This window comes from Diceros bicornis, chromosome 6, assembly GCF_020826845.1.
Source record: "Diceros bicornis minor isolate mBicDic1 chromosome 6, mDicBic1.mat.cur, whole genome shotgun sequence".
NCBI lineage: Eukaryota > Metazoa > Chordata > Mammalia > Perissodactyla > Rhinocerotidae > Diceros > Diceros bicornis.
Window position 1 is genome coordinate 80,362,327 of NC_080745.1, and position 23,664 is coordinate 80,385,990.

At 35.1% G+C, this 23,664-nt stretch overlaps 1 protein-coding gene across 1 annotated transcript in view; it reads right to left on the minus strand.

The window, feature by feature from the left end:
* Positions 1-23,664, minus strand: part of PDZD8 (PDZ domain containing 8) — an 81,194-nt gene that overhangs the window by 6,430 nt on the left and 51,100 nt on the right. Inside the window, exon 4 of the mRNA XM_058544096.1 lies at positions 1,287-1,449. Within this exon, the coding sequence (XP_058400079.1) occupies positions 1,287-1,449 (163 nt within the window). The remainder of the gene's footprint in view (positions 1-1,286; positions 1,450-23,664) is intronic.

The window sequence follows — 23,664 nt, forward strand, 5'->3', positions numbered from 1 at the left end:
AGGTCAAACCAAACCAGAGTATGTGTGGATATAAAAAATTTATACTAAATTGTAGTTTTTAGCTGAGGGAGAGTAACTCTTATATTTACGTTAAACAACTAGGTAATGGATGGGGTCTATTTCAAGTCCCTGCTATTCCTTTTATGGACCAGTGGCATTATCTGGGAGGCTTGCTAGAAATGGAGAATCTTGGGCCCCACTCAAGGTCTACTGAATCAGAATCCACATTTTAACACCATGTCTGGGTGATTGGATTACATAAAGTTTGAGAAGTGCTATTTATGACATGATCAGATGGATTTCCATTTGAACATATTGACTGACTTGGGCTTCCAGGCGTGCAAGTAAATAATTTTCATTATTTTATTGTCATGATGGATGTGAATCAAAGGCAGAGTTTCTTTGATATGTACCAATGATAACTGCTCCTTGATTTAGGAATTGATCTACCTTGTTATTTATTGTCTTAGCTGTGAGAGAATATACCACATTGCCTTTAAAAGCTCAACTGTGACAAACATTTGTGTTCAGGATATCTCTTGACAAGCCTAGAATGGGTGGGCCACGTACTACAAAGGTCTGAAAAGGTTTCGACTTCTTCCCCATTGGTGTCCTACTGCTTATTCATAAACATCCAAGCAAATAATCTGCCTATCAACAGAGAGTTTTTGTTGTTATCAATCCAATTGATAGAGAAGGCATGCAGGTGACACATTTTCTGCCAGCAATAGTGACTTGGGCTGAACTCTGAATGACAGCATATTAACAAATGGCTGGCCAAACAGAGACAATATGGGGCTACCAATATGGAGCCACAGGACAGTTCAGCTGTGCCCTCTGGGACAAGGAATAGTAGTCTCTCTCCTGTTCATTATCTAGTCCTGTGTGATGGGGGTAGTAGTGCTAATACTGTCAATTTTAGGCTCAGAGTAGTAATGGTGGTGGTCATAAAGAAAGGAAACTGATGACTTGCCCTTTCTTTCACATTCAATAAAAAAAATAGAGAAGTAGAATGTAGGAAGGAAAGGAAAATTAGAGAGGTTATAGAAAAGTAGTCTAAAGATGAAGTATTTTAAAGATTTATACATTAGGACTAAAACAGCATATGTGCTTTAAATTAAATTTTTAAGTCTTCCTTCAGATTTTTATTTATAATAAAGTTATTTCTTTCCATTATAAAAGTAATATGTGCTTATAGAAATAAAGAAGGAAGAAAGGAAAAATACCCATATCTACTCTCTGGTTTCTCTGTAAATGTAAAGTATATTGCATATTAGCATAATTACCTCCAATAGCAATCAGTCGATCTCCTCGCTGAAGATCTGCAATTGCAGCAGGCGAATTTGGGGCCACAGTCTCAATTACGACATGCCCAGCATACCCATCAGTTGACTGAACAAGACGAAGTGTAAGTCCGACACTTTGTAAATTCCCCTTTATTAATTCAACCTTTGATAAAGAGAAAAAAATCAAAATAGATTCAATGGGTTCATAATAATGGAATGAGAAAACATTAACACACTGAGGGCACTACAGTTGATGCTGACTTTTGTATCACAGTGACTATTATTACAGACAAATAAAGGAGGGAAGAAATCTTTATTGTGACAATATAAATTAACGTATGCTCAGACTACACATTTGCACCATCAAAAAAATTAAACACTTTCTTATCTTCGGTGTGTCTTATTCAAGATCCATGCTCACTGTAGAAAATTTGGAAATAAACAGAAGGGCGAAATGAAAAGAAAACCACTCTTAATCATACTATCTAGAATGAGCATTAATATTTTGTACTTTCTAATATATATCTTTTAAAACAAAATTGAGATCCCACTGTGAATATAATTCTGTATCTTGCTTTTTTGAAATATAATGGGAATAATCTTCTATGTCATTAGATGTGCTTTGGAACCTCCATTTTTTATGATGTATTGTTAAATTTCCTTTTTGGGGAAGGCAAAGGAAAAGAGTTTACATTTATGTTTTATTAAGAGTTATCTTGTTAATGAGATAAGCTGTTCTAACTCATCAAGATCACTTTGTTTTCTAAATGAATGTCATCCAATTTATCAGGAGTATGTATCCCAGATTCACATCATATGTGAATTAAAAAAACAAAAACATACGCTATCTGTCCTCATTCCAGTCACTGATTTAAAAAAAAGGATAGAATGCCATATCCCTTTAGATGACAAGAATGCAATCTGTGTTTATTGAGCTAAATTACAAATCAGTCTAATTGTATTATTATTCAGCTCATGTTTCTTAGTTTTGTTCTTCAAGATATCTCATGAGGAACTTTGCCAAATAATCTGCTAATATCCAAATATATCCCTATCTGTACTGCTTTAATATATAAATCCCATTTAAAAGCTAGAAATTCAATTCTACTACCTAATGATGTTGGCCGGGAAAACAGCCCTTATTGGAAGTTATTCTTTAATATGAGTGTTAAGAGATTTTGTAAAGTTGCTTTTAGATTAAGGAAAATCTTAATTTTATTATCCTCAAGAAATAGGAAATGTAGTCAAGTTTTTGATTACCTAAAGGTTCACAAAAAACCAAAAACCTTTCCAAAAAACATTATTTGTATTTAAACCTCTAAACACATTTGTCCAATTCTTGCCTTATGATATAGTAAATATAGTAAATAAAAGTGTTTTTCACACTTTTAAGTACACATCCTTAAAGAATGTGTACTTAAATCCTTAAGTACACATTCTCTCAAATTCATGAACATAAATATATTCTTAATATACAGAGTGCCAAAGCTAAAATTTAGAATGTAAATTTTCCTAATATCAGAAAGCTAACTGCAGCAACTGGGTAAAAAACTAAATTGTATGAGTCTGAGTACTGTAAATTTTAAAACTAACACTTGGAATGTGTTTTTTTGTATTTACTCTTTGTTCTTAAAGTAGAATGGAGGTTGGGGTGATGGGGTTAAGAAGGGAATTGAGGCTAGTATAGGTTTTTGTATAATTCCGTTTCTTAATTTATTTTCTTCCTACTAATCATATTATTCTCTTTGCTTTTCTTATTTCAAATGATCCTTGAAGTAAACATTCCAGGTGGAAAAAGAGATAAGGTTTTTGGGAGGAATAATTAATAAGGGCAAATACTAAATTACTTCCCTTTCCCAATTTTCACTACTGATTATTAGTAAATGCTATTAATTTCATACCTATACAGGGAACAGAACTTAAGAGACTATTTCTTTTATTTCTTTTCTTGTCAAAAGCTTGTTTTGTTTCCTTTTAAGCTCACACTGCTGACCTATCTAATTTTGAAATTACAGTTTCGGCCTTCTCTGAAACAGAGACTTAAAACTTTAAGTTCTGACAGTGATTCAAAAGTTTTAGAGTATAAAAACATTTCAACTAAAAACTTGACAAAACTAACCATTCGAAAATGAAGATCACACAAAATTTTGTTATTTTCATGTAAAATTTAAGATAAGGTTTACAAGATCATCCAAATGATACCATGACTTTTGGAACAAAACTGACATCTCTATTGGGGTAAAATCACTATTTTTAAACAAGAATAGCCAAAAAATATATTACATTATATAATTCTGCCCCGTACACATGTTATCTGTATTTTAAAATTATATATAAGACTAGTGGATATACTATGCACTATAAAACTATCCCAAAATAGAACCTTTTAAATGATGAGGTAAAACAAATAGAAATCCTAAATATTTTTCCCACTGTTAAAATTAATAAAGGAAACCTCAACTAAAATTGGAATCAGGAAGGCCCACAGAGGGAGCTCTCACCTCTACCACTAGCCACTAATTATCCCAAACAGGGAGACATCAATTAAAGCGTCAGTTAATTACAGCATAACTTAATGACAGCATCAGTTACAGACCCCAGCAGGAAGAGAGTACCTTGCATTCCCAAGCAGAAAGTGCAACTACTTTCCTGCTCTAGCAGGAGACAGGAAGATTTCCTTCTTGCCCAGCAATAAGCCCAGCCAGTAGAAACACTGCAGCTCAGCCAATGAGAAGCTATTGTCACTTGAACTTTTACTTTCCTCCAGTAAACCTTCATTTTTTCCTTGCTGATGACTTCCTTTCCTTGTCCCACCCTCCTTACTATAAAAGGCTTCCATGTTGATACTCCTTAAGAGACAGCCCCTGGGAGTATCTCTCTGCTTGCCAGATGAGATGCTGCCCCATTCATGAATCATTTAATACAGCCAATTAGATTTTCAAATTTACTTGGCTGAATTTTGTTGTTTTGCCTGAGGAAGATTAGCCCTGAGCTAACATCCATGCCAATCTTCCTCTATTTTGTATGTGGGACACTGCCACAGCATGGATGACAAGTGGTGTAGGTCCATGCCGAAGATCTGAACCCATGAACCTGGGCTGCTGAAACTTTAACCACTCGGCCACGGGGCTGGCCCCTGAATTTTGTTTTTAAATACTACGGCTGGTGGAGCATTCGGCACGTACTCCCCAAAATATGACATCATTACTCGAGAGGTTTTGGTTTTTAAGATTTTATTATGGAAAATTTAAATATATACAAAAGCACAGAGAATAGGTAAAATGAACCCTATGGTAGGTTATAAAATATGGTCACAAATTTTAAAATATGGTCACTATCCTTGTATGCATGTCCCTTTGCAATTATTACTTTACGAAATCTGCCATTATAGTTTTAACTTGTTTCTTCATTCCTCTCTCAGCAACTAACATAATTAGGAAAAATAAGCAAAGACATAGATGATGTGAACATTATCAACCTTGACTTAAATGACATTTATAGAATATACCTAATAATGGCAGAATACACATTCTTTTCAAGTGCACATGGTAAGTACACCAGGATGTGCTAGGTCATAAAAAAATGTCAATAAATTTAAAAAGACTGAAATTCAAGGTATGTTCTCTGAATGGAATTAAATTATAAATCAATTAACAATAAGGAAAAGCTTATTATTAGGAAAACCCCAAATATTTGGAAAGTAAAACAACACACTTTTAAATAATTAACAGTGAAAGAAGAAATTTGAAGGGAAATTAAAAAATATTCTGAATGGAATGATGATGAAAATACAACCTATCAAAATTTGTGGGATGCAACTAAAGCAGTGTTTAAAGGGAATTTATTGCTTTAAATGTTTATATTAGGAAAAAAAATCTAAAATTAGTGATCTTAGTTCCTACCTTAAAAAATTAGAAACCCCAAAGCAGAAGGAAAGAATAAAGAGCAGAAATCAATGAAATAGAAAATACAGCAACAGAGAAAACATGAAACCTGATTCAATGAAATGATCAATAAAACTGATAAGCTTCTAGGCTAGACTGATGAAGAGAAAAAGAAAAGACACATAATACCAAAATCAAAATAAGAGGGGAGTATCTTATTAAAAGAATAAGGCAATATTATGGACAACTTTATGCCAATACATTTGACAACCTAGATGAACTGGAAAAAGTCCCATGAAAGATACAAATGACAAAAACTGACCAAAAAGATAGAAAATTTGAATATCCCTATAGCAATTAAATACATCAAATTCATAAACCTTCCACATACACACAGAACTCCAGGTCTAGATTGCTTCACTGGTGAATTCTTAAGGAAAAAACAATAACAGTCTTACCTGGAATCTTTTAGAAATAGAGGAAAGAACACTTTCCAAATGTTAAGTGTTAAGGCCATAAGGCCAATGTTACGCTAATTCCTAAACCCAGACAAACACAAAACAAGAAAGGAGAACTGCAGACTCATATTTCTAATGTCCAAATATGGAAGCAAAATTTCTTAAAATTTTAGGGAATTCAACCCAACAATATAATAATCATAACCAAGTAGAGTTGATTCCAGGAATTCAAAGTTGATTCAAGCAGCCAGGAATCAATCAATATAATTCACCATATTAAGAAAACAAAGGAGAGAACCATATAAATATTTCAACAGCTGCAATTAAATAAATAAATAAATAAATAAATAAATAAATAAATAATCTGACATCCATTCATGATAAAAGCCCTCAGCAAACTAGAAACACAAGGAAACTTCCTAAACCTGGTTACAGACATCTACAAGAAACCTGATTATGGGCATCTACAAAAAATCTACATGTAACATAATATTAAAAGGTGAAAGACAATGTTTTCTACCTAAGATCAGGAACAAAAGCAACTTCAATTCAATATTGTACTGAAGGGTATAGTCAGGGTAATAATGTAAGAAAAAGGGAAGACAAAGATTGGAAAGAGAGGAGAAAAATAGTCTTTATTTGCATATAACATGATCCTATACATGGGAAATTCCAAGAAATCTACAAAACAGCTATTAGAACTAATAAGTGAAATTAGGTCACAGACTACTAGGTCAATATACAAAAGGCAAATGAGTTTTTATATAGTAGCAACAAATAATTAGGAAATAAAAAAACAAAATTCATTTATAATACATAAAAAATACTTCAAGTTAAATTTAATAAAAGATGTACATGACCTGTATGCTACAAACTATAAAATATTGCAAAGGGAAATTAAAGAAGACCTAAATAAATGGAGAAGATACCATTTTATGGATATTGGAAAACTCATTATTAAGATGCCAATTCTTCTCGAATTTATCTACAGAATCAATGCATTTCCAATCAAATCCTTGCAGGCCTTTGGAGAGGTAAAGGATCTAGAATAACCAAAACCATCCTTAAACAGAACAAGGCTAGAGGACTTACACTACCTGATTTCAATGCTTACTATATAATGTTAGAGTAATCAAGACAGTGTGGTATTGGCGTTAAGGATAGACAAATGGATTATGGAACAAAATAGATAGTCCACAAATAGACCCACACTTATATGGTCAATTTATTTTTGACAAAGGTGCTAGACTAATTCATAGGGAAAAAGATATGCTGGAACAACTGGATGTCTAAATGGGAAAAAAATGAACATAAACCCTTACTTTACACATCACAAAAAATTTACCTGAAAAGGAAAATGGGCCTAAACATAAGGGCTAAAACTATTAAATGTACAGAAGAAAACATGGGAGAAAACCTTTATGGCATTGGATTAAGCAAAAACTTAGGACAGAAATAATACAATCTATACAAGAAAAAAAGTTATAAAATGGACTTCATAAAATTAAAAACTTTTGCTCTTCAAAAACACAGTTAAAAAATGAAAAGACAAGCCATAGACTGGGAGAAAATATTTGCAAAACACTTACCTAAGAAAGGACTCCATGTATATAAAGAACACTTACAACTAAACGAAAACCCCCCCAATAACCCAATAAAAATGCATAAAATATTTGAATAGATACTTCACAAAAGAAGATACACAAACAGCCAATAAGCACATTAAAAGATGTTTAGTCACTAGGGAAAATCACAATGAGATACAACTACTACTAGTGAATAGTAGATAATACTATAATGGCTAAAATTAAAGACTGATAAGTGCTGGTGAGGATGTGAAATAACTGAAACTCTTATATATTGCTGGTGGGAATATAAAATGCTACTTTGGAAAACAATTTGGCAATTTCTTATCAAGTTAAACATATAGTTACCATATGACCCAGCAATCCTACTTTTAGGTATTTATCAAAGAGAAATGAAAACACATCCACACAAAGACTTGTATGCAAATATTCACAAAGCATCATTCATAAATGGATTGGCCAACTGGTGAATTAATAATCAAACTATTGTATATCTATACAATGGAATACCACTCACCAACAAAAAGAAATTATTAAAATATTAATATACACAACATAGATAAATCTCAAAGACATGCTGAGTGAAAGGAGTTAAACACAAAAGACTATGTACTCTGTGATTCAATTTGTATGAAATTCTAGGAAAGGCAAAATTATAGTGACAGAAAGCAGATCAGTACTTGCCAAGGACTGGGAGTTGGGGGCTGGAGATCGAGAGCAAGTAGCAAAAGTAAAGTTTTCAAGGTGATAGAAATATTCTATATCTCGATTAGGGTGAAGCCTACATGATTGTATACAAATCACCAAAATTCCCCAACTGTACACTTAGTGAATTTACTGCATTTAAGTTATACTTTCCTAAAGCTATTAAAAATAAAGCAAAAACAAACAAAACCCCAAATATGCCATTTTTGTCTTAATATACTTAAATATACAGATCACTAATAATTCATTCAGATAGCCTTTAGTTTTCCAATTTACTTAATAAAAACAACTTGGGATGAATTTAGGTGGTTCTTAAGTCAATCAGGAAGGAGAGCAACATTTTAGACAGTTATTCCATTTAACTTACATCAATCAAATGCATACTGACTCTTAACTACAGATAACTGGAATTACTAGATTGTAGATGCAGGATTAAATGAGACATAATTATGAGAAGCCAGAACAAACAGTGTCTGAAAGAAAAAAATACTTGAAAATGTAACCCAAGTTTTTATTTTGTTTACTGTTAAAAAAGAATAAGAATAAACTTTTAAATTTTTATCAAATACTTGCACGTGGTTAAAAAAATCAAATACATAATAGAACTTATAATAAAGAACAACAGTCTTCTGTCTGCCCATGCTACCCACTCCCATGCCATAGCAACCACCTTTAAACTATTTGTTTGTTTTTAGTTGTATGGATTACCGTTTTTTCTCTAGACAATACATCATTATTTCTTAATATATTAAAGTTAGATAATCTGTTGACTTCCTACTATAATAGACAAGGATGTTAGCCCATACTCCTTCCTCCAAATTATAGTAGAGATACGTTGCTATTTAGTTCCTCTGCATAACCTCTTTATAACTTTAATTAATACACTTATAACCCTATTTCGTATTTCGTCAACTATAGACAATATTTCTCTTGATATGAGGACTTCTATTCTTCCCTTCACCTCTCCTCTCCTCTTTACACTTTCTGCCTTCTAAACTCTACCATCAAAGTTGATAACTATTGTATACATTTTCTTTTTCCTTTTTTTTGGTATACATTTTCTAGCTATAATTAAGCTTCCAAGTTGACTGATTCTAAAAGCTAAAAGTCAGCAGTGTTTACAATATTGTGACTATATAAATATTATTTATTGCAAAGCTGGGCATCATTACATTTTCTCTCTTGTATAGCCTTTTGTTTTTCTTAGAGTTTTTTTTCTTTCAACAACATAGCATTCACTTTAAGTATAGGATTTATTTCAGTACTGCTTCTGTGATTAGTTCTTAAATTCATCTACCTAATCATGTATGTATTAAATTACTTAGGGTTCAGTTGAAGGGAAGTTTTTCTTTATCCCCACCCCACTATTGCCAAAAACAAGCCAGTTAATAAATGCAGAAGTAATGAGATTAGAAAAAATCACCCTTTTGTAATCCCCCCAAAAGGTAGAGGGACTGTTTTAGATTTAAAAAGCAAAAACAAAAACAAAACCCACCAAGACAAAGAAAGACTAAAGAGATGTAACAACCCAATGTCAAGTATGAATCTTGATCAGATTCTAGTTTAGAAAAAAAAAGCTACAAAAAACATTTATGGGGCATCAGGGACATTTTAATACAGACTGAAAATCAGGTGAAATTAGGGAATTTTTAATTTTCTTATGTGATAATGGTTGTGGTTTGTAGAATGTCCCCTTTTTAGACTATTCATACCAAAAAATTTAGGGGTGAATTATCATGTCTACAAGAATCCTTGCCTATGACTTCAGGTAAATGTTAACTTCTCTGAGCATCATTGGTAAAATGACATATCTATCTCAGCTGTGGAGCTATGAAAGGTTCAGTATTTATTATTATTAGTGTTATTAGTAAGACTTAGCACTACTAGTCAAAAACGGGGATGCAAAAAGAAATTTAAAAACCAGTCTGGTGTATATTGAGCTAAGAAAACAAGGCAATATACAGCAGAGCAAAACAAGGTAAACATATTATGAAACAAACATCAATTCAGGACATTAGAACATTTAAACTATCTTATATCGTTCAAACATTAATTTACTTTTACAGGATCCAGATTGAGAAGCTAAAATAATGATTTAAAAAACTGTCTTATTAGAAAAGAAGAAGATGGTGACCGATGTCAAGATTTAGTAGGACAACAGCCAGTTCAAACTCACTAGAAGTAATGGGCTCAAGGAAGGTCTTTACTTCCAAAGAGTAGAAATTATACTGATGGTGATAAATACTTGCTTTTTCACAAAATTATAAGTTTTCATCCCATTAGAAAGTTTCCTTTATATAGTTGAGTAAAGATATATTAAACGAAAGGAAAAGGAAGCGGCCAAAAAAGGAACAGCAGGGAGGGAAAAATTGTATTTCTTATGGACAAATGAAAGCATAGTGAAGGAAAAATGAACATGGAACAGTATTATATTGTCCTTTGGGTTACTGATCATGAAATCTTTATTAAAAAAGAGAAAGGGGGGAATGAAAGTGAAGGCAAAATGTCTGTGATAACAAATATAGGCATAGGTTACGGGTGGGAGGCCTTCAGTCAACTCCAATAATCATCATATAATAACTTTTCCTTTCTCATAAGAAGCCAATTGGATATGTTTACTTTCCACCAAAATCTGAGTCCTCCCCTATTCCAAAAGATAAGCTACGATTAAGGAAAAGTTAACATCTACAGAACTTCTCACTCAAAATCTTTGTAGACAGTGGAAGTTTGCTTTCTATGTTTCTTTTAGAGAACAAGGAAAACCTGGTCCCTCAGTGACCCAAGTGAGGATCAAGATTTCTGCTGCAGGGGAGGTAATCAATGGGGTCACAACACCTCTCCCCTTTGAAGCAGTCATGTGGTTACATCCATGGAATTTGTCTGGAAGTTTTAGGCCAAATCCTCCAAGTCCAAATCTGTGGCTACATAAGCTATATAAACTCAAAGGTCCTGAGGCTAGAAACTCCAAGGCTCTGACCACAAGGACCCTATCTTTGTCTGAGGGTTGGAAGCATTGCGGCCAATATCTAAATATTGGTTAGCATTGTTTTAGAGAGCATCTAAACTATATTCCAAGATTGAAGCACGATGTGCCACAAGACACGTATGGATATGGTGTGATGGGAATTCAGGGGAGGTGAAGACTGCCTCTGGGTGAGTGTTCTGGGGAAGGCTTCATATAAGTGGATGGCATTTAGGTTATATCTTAAAGCAAGAGAAGAATTTGGACAGTCTTGGGGTTGGGGTGGGGGTGTGTGATGGGATAGGAGAGGCTATCATTCTAGGCCATGGTAACATTGTTAGAGCAAAGAGATGGAGATAAGAGTTCAGAGCACATCAGAAAATTAAAACCATCATGATGATATCAGTAGAGATTTAACAGGAGAGAAAATTCCTACTCTGATTATAACAAAACACATTTTACTAGGAAAAAGAAGCAGCATTTCATAGAACATATCACAGAATCCTATGTATTCTGATTATCTAATAGAGAAAAAGTCCTACAATACGTTATTTCGCAATGAATGTATATAGAGTTTGCAAACATCTATTAATGTCTATTTGCTATAAACATGCTCCTTAAACCTGTACTTTGTGGCATGACTGATATTTTATGAGAAAGAAAAAGTGAAATTAATAATACTTATTAAATACTTACTACATGCTTAGTAAAATAGACACTAATGTTTGCCAAGTTCTCCTCCTCTCCGGAACTATTTCTGCAAGCCTCTAATCCCCAGTATGGTTATAGTGGGAACAGCCATGCTTATATAACATGGTTCCACTGCTCTGCCTCATTAGCTGGTCCAGGAGCACACACCTGACCCACACTGGACCAATCAGAGTTCCTTCCTGGATGGTGGGAATTCAGATTCAAAGATTCCTTGAATGGAATAAACATAAATGTAGCTGTAGGCATCTTTTTATCTTCCTATGGACTGGGAAACGGGAAAGACAGTCTGCAGAGTGAAGAATAAAGCACATAAACAGCCAGGAACAGAGAGGAGGGGAGGGTGCGGTGGGGGGCGGCCTAACAGTAGTTTAGTTTCTCGTTCCAGTTTGTTTCAAAGGCCTGGCTGCACTCCTGATAAAAGCCGTGCAGAGCCTAACTCACACAACCATGAAAAGTGGCCCTGACACCTGCCCGTGGCGTCCATGAAACACCATGGTATCTTCAGAATAAGTACCTCTCTTTTGCTTAAGCTAGTTTTAATGGGTATCTGCTTCAAACAGGTTCTAGCTTACCAGGCATTGTGTTAGAGACTGTCATACACAATATGTCATTAAAGTGCTGTATTTATTAAACTGGAAAGCTACACACACAGTCATGCATCACTTAATGATGGGGAAACGTTCTGTGAAATGTGTTGTTAGGGGTTTTCATCGTTGTGCAAACATCAGAGTGTACCTTCACAAACCTAGATAGTACAGCCTACTACACACCTAGGCTATATATGGTACTAATTTTACGGGACAACTGTCATATATGTGGTCCGTCATTGACTGAAACATCGTAAGTGACTATATACTATAAAGGTAGGATGTAAAGTGTTTTCTCTGTGGCTTAGCTTGTGTCAACCAAAAGGCAGATTTCTACTGGAGTAGAAATACTATTTCTAGTATATTTTTATGACATACAAAAGAAAAAAAGTTTGTCAACTGTCAACAATTGCTGACACATACTAACTAAACAGCAATTTAGAACTGAATCATGAGTCAATACATTCAAGATTGCAGACAGCCTGCATTTAACTTCACTGATAATGTCAGACACAGGTGAAAAATTCTAGCTGTATGCGCATCTATCTTGTGGAGAGCAATTTAGCAAAAACACCAAGATAACCTTTAAGAGCTCTCACACTCTGACATCCTTTTAGCCTTTCTTGGACCCAGCTGGGATGCCTTATTTTCACCTGAGGGGAAAAACAACATATTGATTTTTTAATCCTTTCCTAACATGGACATAATTTTATACAATGGATAAGAAGAGGATATATTTTAACACATCAATATAACTCTTTTACAAGCTGTCTTTCCTACATGAGCTTGTAACATTGAGCAAAAAAACAAAAACGCAAGAAAGAGTAAAAGGATCACTATGTGAAAGACTCTAAATTACTGTGACCAGGTATACTTTTGAGCATTCTTTCATCAAGTTTCTGAAAAAGACATCATGAGGACTATTTCCCAGCTTTTTTGGTAGAGTAGGAGGGCAGGGAAAGGGAGAAAGACATAATAATCTGTACACCTACGTACACGATGCCTGTATTAGACTGAACTTTTAACAGCAGGCTTTTAAATGCAGATAGCCATTCCCAGTCTTCCTGGCCCATAATGTAAACCAATACCTATTCTAGCAGAATTCTCATTATATTACAATAAAAAAAGATGCCCATGATCTTCAGACACATTGGTGTATTCTATAACTCTTCTCCCCAAAATGAAATGGTGATAACATTTTCAGAAAAATCAATGATGACCTAAGAAACACACATTTAACATAACCTATAGCAAAGCTACTAAGGAAAAAAAGTAATAAAGAATTGTACTAATTGATTTACTCACTCATTCAAATGCTTAGACACTGTGTGCTGGGTCTGGGAGGTACAGCTGTGAACCACACAGATGAGCTTTCCTGGCCTCGCGGAAGCAGGAAAGGTAGGCATGAACAAATAATTACAATAACACTTGTTGTGTGATTTAATAGGAGTCACCTAACTAACAGAGAACAGGGAAGGCATTCCTAAAAAACAAATTTAACTCAACACTTGAAGGATTAGTAAGAGTTTGGCAAGCCAGGAGTGGCGGCAATATATCTAATGAAGAGAGCAGCAGGTTTGAAGGGAGGAGATGAGAGCTAGCATGATATGTTTGAAGGAGTGAAGAAAGTTCAGTTATTACAGCTCTTTGACAAGTTTAGTCTATGTGAAGAAGGAAGGAATTTTGGTTTATTCAACTAAAAAATCTTTCAAAAGAAAGAAGCATAATATCAATCCTCCCACTAATTTCACGCCCCAAATGGTCAAAGTTAATAAATGGTAACTGTGGTATAAGAAGCATTTGAATGTGCTAATTATGCTATAATGTGACTAGAAACTTGAATGCAAATAATATTTAATCCACACTGATCCATTCAAGCCCTTTTCTAAAAAAAAAATCCCAATTTCATGAATATTAGCATAAAAGGAAGGTTTTTTTCCTTAAAAAAAAATCCTAAAAAGTCAAATGTTTGAAAATGTTTCAAACTGCTTCAAAGCTTGATTGCTTGCTATAAAACATACCATTCACAAAAAAGTTTCATAAAGATCCATGTATTTGTAAACCATTAAGTGCTTCTCCTTCATAGGCCACTTCTACATTATCCATATTCCCATAGCGCAAGCACTCTAAACCTAAAACCCAAGGCCATAAAGCACAAACCCAAGGAAGTCTGAAAATTGACTTCTCCCATGGATACATTTTATTTACTTAACCAAAATTTGAATGTTGAGAAAGATGCACTTCAAAAATTGCTAAATGAAGGCTGAGGCCTTAAAAAAAATCATAAAGTTCTCCTTTTTCTCAAGGAAATCGGCTGTTGAGATGAGCACAGTGTGACTTGCAGAGATTGCTAAGATTGAGCCCTAATGGGTAGTAATGAAAGATGGAATGCCCAAGTCCTGAACGCCTAAACATAATGGACAAAATGGTGAGAAGTACAGAAAGAGGTCTGCCTTGGGCAACACAAGTGTTAGCTCTAAGATCCGGAGGACTAGCTCAGCCCACACTTGCTGCCTGGCTGACCCCAGGGCCAGGATCCAAGGGGAAAGGTCTCTGGACTACTTCTTTCCCACTTATCTGGGCAGACTGAAACCTAATTCCCCTTTCTCTTCCTTCCTTTTCTTGTGCAGTGGATGAGGGCCCTGAGCCAGCCACCAAAGACCCAGGAAAACATGGTTAAATGGGGAAGAGAAACTACATTTAACACAGCTCTTTTCAGGTGGCCAGGGACTGGATTACTTCAGGGCAGTGATGGCCTGGAAGAACAGAAGAGCTTCCAATAGGAGCTTTCTTTTCTGAAAAACATGGTGATACGAGATGGCTGAGTGACAAATAGCATCTGGCTCTAGAAGAGTGGAGCCTTAAAGAAGGAGCCATCTACACAGTTCAATCCCTATCATTAAACATTTTTGGAAGGGCATTTCCTACTCATTGTAGTATTCAACTAGTACTACACTGATCTGCAGTGGGTCTGTTGCCTACATTTTTTTTTTTTTTTGTGAGGAAAATCAGCCCTGAGCTAACATCCATGCCAATCCTCCTTTTTTTGCCGAGGAAGACTGGCCCTGAGCTAACATCTGTGCCCATCTTCCTCCAATTTATGTGGGACGCTGCCACAGCATGGCCTGACAAGCAGTGTGTCGGTGCGCGCCCAGGATCTGAACCTGAGCCGCCAGCAGTGGAGTGTGCACACTTAACTGCCACGCCACGGGGTGGCCCCATCTGTTGCCTACATTTTTTAAAAATTGCAAATATACTCTTTCAGCTCTAACATGGGTTTTGCAGACTGGCTAAGGAACCTATATAACAGTTACATGGGAAACTCCACATTTCTTATCAAGTCAACACCTTTACCAACTCTCTTCCTCCTCCAGGTCTCTTTTCAGTACCAGGCCAGTTCTCCAGCTTCACTTATTTTCTCACAGGTTACAGAGATTTCCCTTCTTTTTAAAAACTGTTACCACCTAGGGTTGTCTTGGCTTCCTAATTCCTAATTCCTAACTTCCAGAAAAGTGCACTATTATTGATGGGCCCTCTGGCTGGGTAAACGTCCTAAGCAGGGGTAGAATTAGAATAACAAGTATAGAGATTATAAAAACAATTAGCTTACAAATTCAAGTTTTCAAAAATACATGCCTGAAAGTAGAACTATTTGTTTATGCTAACCAAATACCCTGAATATCCTGGGATTTTTCACATTTTAATGGTCTTCAAAAACCATTCTGTTAATGCAGCATCCAAACATTTCTGTAAGAAAGCCACTTGGGTTTACAAACTTCGGTAACTGTGTTCATGAGAATATAATACAGCTCCTTTCGTCAAGTAACCAAAACTCTATGTGCTAAGGATTTCTGTAAGGTGACTAAAAATCATCGTTTTGATGGGCCATTGTACAGATCACCTTTACTTGGCTTGCTTTGGGACTTGGCAATTGAATTCTGAATAACAGGGACCCAGGCAATTATGACTAGAGTATTAAAGATTTATCCCCAGAATCTGAATTACAACTGAGAGGTCAAGATTTCTAAAACTAGAATGACTTTTATATTAAATAAGTTATTGAGCTGTTTGCAAGGGGAATATTTCTATGTACAACATACTCAGCACAGAATGTGTTAGAGGTGTAACTTTCTGGTCATTTCATTGAATATCACATGTCAGATCAACTTGGTTATGGTTATAGGGCACAAATTACGGCCAGGCCAGGGACCAACAGCTTACTGTCCATCTCAATTAGAAGCAGCAACAAGGCTGCTTCTAAGGCCAGATTTCATATTTTACCATCCATCACCTTTTAAATCACGACAATAACTGACGATCCCACTGCCTCCACTAGTGCCATGCTAAACACTCACAAGGAGCAGCAAATGTTCTTGTTCACATTCTTCTCTCCCCTTTCTCTCTTTCTTCCTTTCCCTCTTTCTCTCTCACATACACACAAACACACTTCACTGCAAAGTAACACAAGTAACATTTGGCTCAATTCTGAAGTGACTGAGTTAAAACTAGAGTACTATTACTCAATTTCTGCTTATAAAGCATATTTCAATAATTTAAAATTCTGAGAAGTTAAAACAATTTCTAGGTTCTAAAATGAAAAAAAAAAGAAAATATTGAGTCTCTGAAGTGTCATTCTGTATCAATCTACCCTACGTTTAAGCACAGGTAGTTTTAACAGCACAGAAGATACAAACTGAAATAGTTCATAGGACCCTCAACTACTGGGTAACTACGTATGTTGTTGCTCCCAAGTACTCAACTACATTCTCAATCATCTTCCATTCAGGTCCGTCACTCTAACAGAAAAAAGGAGATATATTATATTTATTAGCTGTCTTCTTTGAAACTGTCTCTTGTCAGCAAAGAGGATTCACAGTTTGGATGCACATGATCATACCGTCTTTTTCATAGTCTAACTCTTGAAAAAGACATATGGCAAATGTCTTGTTTTTATCTCTTGGTATAAAAACTACTATCAACTCCCACAGGATTAAAAAGACTTCTTTCTGGGGTGAAAAGTGAGGCCACTCAATCTTCAAAACAGAATGCCAGCGTGGCCATCTGATAACCTGGTCTCTAAAGCAACTAGATGGTAAATTGGGACCTGCATCCTTTGGTCGCCTCATCTAAGAGACAACAAAGATCTAGAAATATGCCAAAAAAGTAAGGTCCATTAAACAAATACAACTGACCTAAGAGATCTAAAGAACAAAAACGATCCTCAGCTCAGGTTCAAAGGCTATTAGGAAAGTAATCACATCCCAATGATTACCTTGCAATACACTTAGGTTTCTTCTCTCTCTTTTTAAATCTGATTCAAGTCTCCATTAATGTTTTGATTTGAAACTAATTTAAATTTTATACAACATTACAGTGAAGTAAAGAGCTCTGAAAAGTCTGAGGTTGTTATGGAAACAATAGAGTACAACACTTCTGCCCTTTTTAATTTCTTAATAAAACATAAACAGTTCCGATTCTGAATCACCAAGTCAATCCTCAGCTTCACATATCATCCTTGTACTTCCGCAGGGTGAGTCACATCTTACTAAGGAAGTATGAGAGCCTCAGGGACAAACTGTTTGTTTTTTATAACTTTTCATCTTAAAATAATTTTAAACTTACAAAAAAGATGCAAGAATAGTACAAAGCATTTGCATTTATCCTGAACCCAAATTTCCCAACTGTTAACATTTTGCCACATTTTTTTCTCTCTCTGCATATTTTTTTCTGAACCATTTGAAAATAAGTTGCAGACATAATGCTCCCTTACCTCTAAATATTTAAGTGTGTATTTTCTAACAAGGACATTTTCTTAAATAACCAGAGTACAATTATCAAAGTCAGAAAATTAACATTGATACAATACTGTTATCTAATGTACAGACTTTATTCTAGCTGGAATACAATTTTGAAATATGTACCAATAGCCTTTTATTCTTGCATAATCTTTGACCAAGGAATCACTTAGATCAGGGGTTAGAAAACTATAGCCTGTGGGCTGTTTTAAAGAAGTTTTATTAGAAAACTGTCATGTTCATTTGTTTATGTATTGTCTCTGGCTGCTTTAGAGTTAACACTGCAGAGCTGAGTAGTTGTGAGAGTGACTGTGTGAACTACAAAGCCTAAAATATTTACTATCTGTCGCTTTATAGAAAAAGTATGCCAAACCATGACTCAAAGAACAAACGTGCACTGACATTATAGATTTCTTTACAACATCAAAAAATTGGAAGAAGTCTAAATGCTCACCAATAGGTGACTGGTTAAACAAATTATGGTACACAGTGGAATATCATGCAGACATAAAAACAATGACACATATATATGGAGATAAAAATATGCCCTCAGTCTATTCTTAAGTAGGAAGAAAAGGCAGGTTATAAAGTACGTGATCTCATTTTATTCTTTAAAGAATGCATAAATACACCGTGTGAATAGTGTATGTATGCTTGTCTTTATAAAGTTCTTGTAAAAAGTTAACAGTGGTCTCTCTGGGTAGTGAGATTATGGTTGACTTTTGTAATTTTCTTTATAGCTTTCTGAATTTGTTTTTGTATGGGCACAAAAAACATAGCTCATACCAATTTCCAAACATACATCACTTTTATCTTATAGACATTGCTGATTTTAATGTTAAAATATGCAAGTTTCCTCAATTTTTCAAATGAGTGTATCAACACAAAAATTAAAACTCTGCTGCACGATACCTCCTTCTTTATGCTCAGTGGTTTCCTACTTCTGAGCACATTCTTAGTGTTGATCAATTTACAACAGATAATTCACACATCATTCATTTAGGAAACAAGCCATCTGTCCATACTCTGAGAATCACTTGACAACCTTTAAAGAAATATAATGAATTACCCAGTAGTCTTACTTATAGTGATTAATAAAACATTCTTATCTTCCAGTGTAGAGCATACTGTGTATATATAAACAGTCTTCAAATATAACCACTATTTGTCTAGTACAATTCCATATCAATGTAAATCAACACGCTTACAAATGGGAAACACAGCTATCCCCAAACCCACTTAAAACTCTATTCATGTTCAATACTTATGTGGAAAAATACACAACACCTTATGGAAATATGAAAAAGACTATGTAGGCCATATGAATTAAGTCATATGTTGTTGCTGCTGCCCTTTGCACTTGGCCTGTTTGAAGATAATAAAAATTTCAACCTAGTTTTACATTTAGCCTATTCATTTTAAAGTACCTTCAATTAGTAAATGATAGAACTTCCCATTTACAGTAAAATGCAAAAGTGAATGCTTGAGATCCCGCACAGTTTAGTACCATGACCTACTTCCTAAATATTCTAAAACTTTAGTAATTTAGATATTTAGACTTTTTTCTATGCTATGATATTAAACTCTTTATTCCTAAGAAGTTCTTAATTTATCTTAAACCTTGAAATTTAAATATTTGTCCATGCTTTATTTTCAGTTGAGATGAGCAGCAGCTAGTTGATCTCCATCCTTCCTATAACAGCCCTTAATAAACTTGCTGATGTTCTTAAAAGTCACTATTTGGCCCTCTTGTCTTAAGAAAAACACTATCTCATGGTTGAGGAAGCTATTCGCCTTTTCTCCTCACTTTGTTACAGAAAGGATTTAAAAGGGAGTTGGGGAGGAGGGCAGGGCGGGCAGGGGATTTATAAGGATATATAAAATATCAGCACCAAAAACACAGGGGCAAAAGAGGTGGCATTTAGGTCAAGTTCAATAACAACAGTTACTATTTTAGTTACTATGTGCCAGATACTGTGCTAAGTGTTTTACAGACATTTAACCCTTATCCCATTACTTTTATTTCTTTTTTAGAGATTATGAATTAACTTGTTCATAGTCAGAGAACCAGAGTGGAAGAATCCGGATTTGAACCCACGCTTCATAGAGATGATACAGTAATTAAGAACATCAGCTCTGGAGTCACACTGCCTGGGTTTGTAGACCATCTATACCACCTGCTAGTGGGGTGATTTGGGTAAGTTACTTTCTCTCTCTGTGTCTCAGTTTCCTCATATATAGAATGGACATGATAATAGTGCCTATTCTCATGGGGTTGTTATGAGAATTAAATAGTTAACACATATAAAGTCTTAAAATCATGGCTGGCACAGCAAAATTGCTCATATCTTGGCACTGCTCCTAACTACCGCTGGACTGAACACGTACGGGCAGGGAGTTGTATACTACCGCAGGATCTCTGATAACACCTAACACTTTCTTAAATTGTTTATTTCCTAGTTTTACATCCTTCATCTGAGTGTATGACTCAGAAAATGAGCTATTTGACTAAGTGGATTTCTATAGGAAAGTGCTACTGTGCCTTGAACATGACATTCTGGTTCATGACAAAGCACAGAATGTCAGTTTTACTTGCATCATTGTAAACGGGAGGGTCCTGAGAAACAGAATCCAAAAACAACATTTAAGTTTCATTAATATTATTTCCTTGTTCTCAAAAGCTCTTTTAAAAAAAATATTTAAGAGTCTTACTACTTTATTGTGAAACTGTGAAAACTGACTTCAGTGGAGCCATTTTAAAATGGAGTCAGGACTGTCTTTCCAGAGAATCTGCTTTGCTGTCTTGAACCTTCAACTGAGCCAACCTTTGGACCTGGGCCAAAACGGCAATTGTTTTACAAGCAATTGTTTGAGAAGTTAGCAGGACAACCGACATCCTGATCACAAAGACTGAGGATTGTGGATTTTCTGAAGATAGAGTCAAGAGTCAATGTTTAGCCAAGACTAGCTCTCTGCTTCTAATTACAAAAATTTTTTGTAATACAACCTCCCCTCTTTATTTGGAAAGCCCCTGACTTGTACTCCCCAGCGGGATACTATTTGAGTTTCTAGCTGAATCTGTGCTCCCCAAATTGCAATTCTCTGATCTCAAATAAATGCTTTGCCTCTTAAACTGGTTTCTGTTTTTGTAGGTTGACAAAACCATTCTTCCTTTCTTTATCCTATCTGAAAAAAGATATCTAAAAACAAAGCATATACCCCAAATAAAGTGTTCAACTCACTAGGTAAGATGTTGAAATTTTAAATAACAGCACTGAAAATATAAAAACAAAAATAAAACACAATAGATCAAAGAAGCACATGAAAAAAATTCCATCTCTGGACTGACCTTTGATAATCGCTGTACCTCAAACCCAACATGTCCAAAATGAGATCTTTCTCCTCTTCCTTCTCCCTCCTCATGGCTCCAGTCTTTCTGGCTTTCTCTTTCACTCTCCAAAAACCCCTCCATTTTCAGTGGTATCCAAGCCACACTGACTCCATTTTCCATTTTCATTGCCGTCATTCTGGTTCAGACTTTCATCACTACTCACCTCTACTATTTCAAGTCTTTCCCTTGTCAAAGCATCCCTGACTTTCCCCATTTGCTGCCAGATTTGGTAAACATATTATTTACTACCTACCATATGCTGGGTACTACACTAGACATTTTAATATATAGAATTTCATTTATCCCTCATGCAACCATGTGAAGCACCATCAGTCCCATTTTACAGAGGAATAAGTACTTGTGGATGAGATGGGTTTGGGGACTTTGACTAAGATCATGCTGCCAATAAGTGACCTAGCTAAGACTCAAATTCAGAGCCAAGTCTGCCTAAACCAAGATTCTGATGAGCTCACTTTAATTCTAAAAGCCTCCATTACTCCTACTGTCTTGGAGAGTTAACAGCCAAACTTCTTAGCCTGGTATTTAAAGCTCTTCTATAGTACGGTCCAACCCTTTTATTCTTGTTTTGCATAATCTTCCTACACTACCATATTCTTTAGCCAACCTGGACAACTCACTGTATCCTAAACATACTCAAATATTCTCACTCTTTATTTGGGTTTACCCTATGTCCTCCACCTTGAAATACCCTCGCTACCATCTCAAAATCTTATATATACTAAGGCTTGGCTCAAATGTCACCTCCTTAATATATTCTTTCCTGGTTTTCCCAAAAGAATGCTATCTCCCCTTCATCGGAACCTCATAGTACTTTATTCTGAAACTCTTAGAGCATTCACATGCTAATAATAATATTGATGCTCATATACTGTTGATCTTATTTCCTCATTGTTTATCTTCCTTGAAGGAAAGGACGATACTCACACTGCCTTATACCTCATACTCAGTTTCTTCTTTCTCATACTCACAGTGCCATATACTGATTTAATTTGGAGCGCTGATGTTTCTATATTTTAACCTAAGTTCCTACTCTTTTCACAGTTATTTCACAAACATATTCAACACTTAGAAAACATGAGACAGAGAACTGTATCTCTCATTTTTAACCAAGGTGAACTTTAAGAGTGGAAATGCTGCATAGGATTTACGACTAAAGCTCAAAGGCATTTAGTTTATTTAAGAAGTCAGAACATTGTAACAGAACATTATATATGGTTAAAAGTTCATTGAGTCTCTACTGTACTTGCAAATATTATCAAATTGAACCAAACCAGGGTTTTCATAAAAACTGACATTTTCAAAAAGGCTTTATTTGCTTTACTATTTCTCTTCCTTTTGATAAGATTAAGACTGTAAATGGCAAACGGTTAAACAGGAACACCAAAATGTTATCTGCAAGGCATCTAGCCTTAAACAAACACACCAAAATGCCAACTCTGAAACATCTAACCTAATGTAATTTATAAATTTGTCTGTCTAAGATGTTCTTACTTGAAATCACAGTTCCTTAGGGAGCTCTTTTAGATTCTTTATATGTACACTCAACAATTTGTGGACAGATCTGGATAGATATCATTCAGCAAGACTTCTAAAACGCTCCAAAACTAAAAGGGAGATAGGGCAAGTAAAATTTTACATTACATAGTCATTTTATTTAGGCTACGGTGAATTACATACACATAGAGTAAGAAGTTCTTTTGATGTTTTTAATAATGCCATTATACCATTTATGTACCATATTCGTAAACCCAAATTCTCACTCAAAAACCAGGCTTTTTACAAAAGAAATACTGAGTAGTAAATCTCATTCTGTGGACTTCCTCAACCTAAACATTTTTATTTGGTTAAAACATACATCAGAGATAGCTTTGAAGGGAGAAAGAGAAAGAAACATGACTAACTCATGCTGAAACCTGAAAGTCTGAAAGAAAAAGGGTTGAGGAAAAAGGGAGGCTCAGGGCCAGACACCCAACTTCAGTCTGCCCAGAAACACTTACTGAATACACACTAAATGCCAAGTGCTGTGAGCAAAAACAATCTTCCTGTGAAGGAAGATACTGGTGGAGATAACACCGATGAAATTATCATGCAAATATAAATGTGAATTCCCAACTGTGGTAAGTATTACCAAGGAGTTTTATGCTCACTAGGGAAAGTTTCCCAGAGGAATGATGACTGGTTGGTGTATCAGTCAGGGTCTGATAAGGAAACAGAAAACATCTAAGTATTTGAAACAGAGGGACTTTAAAACAGGGGAATGGCTACTCAGTGACGGAAG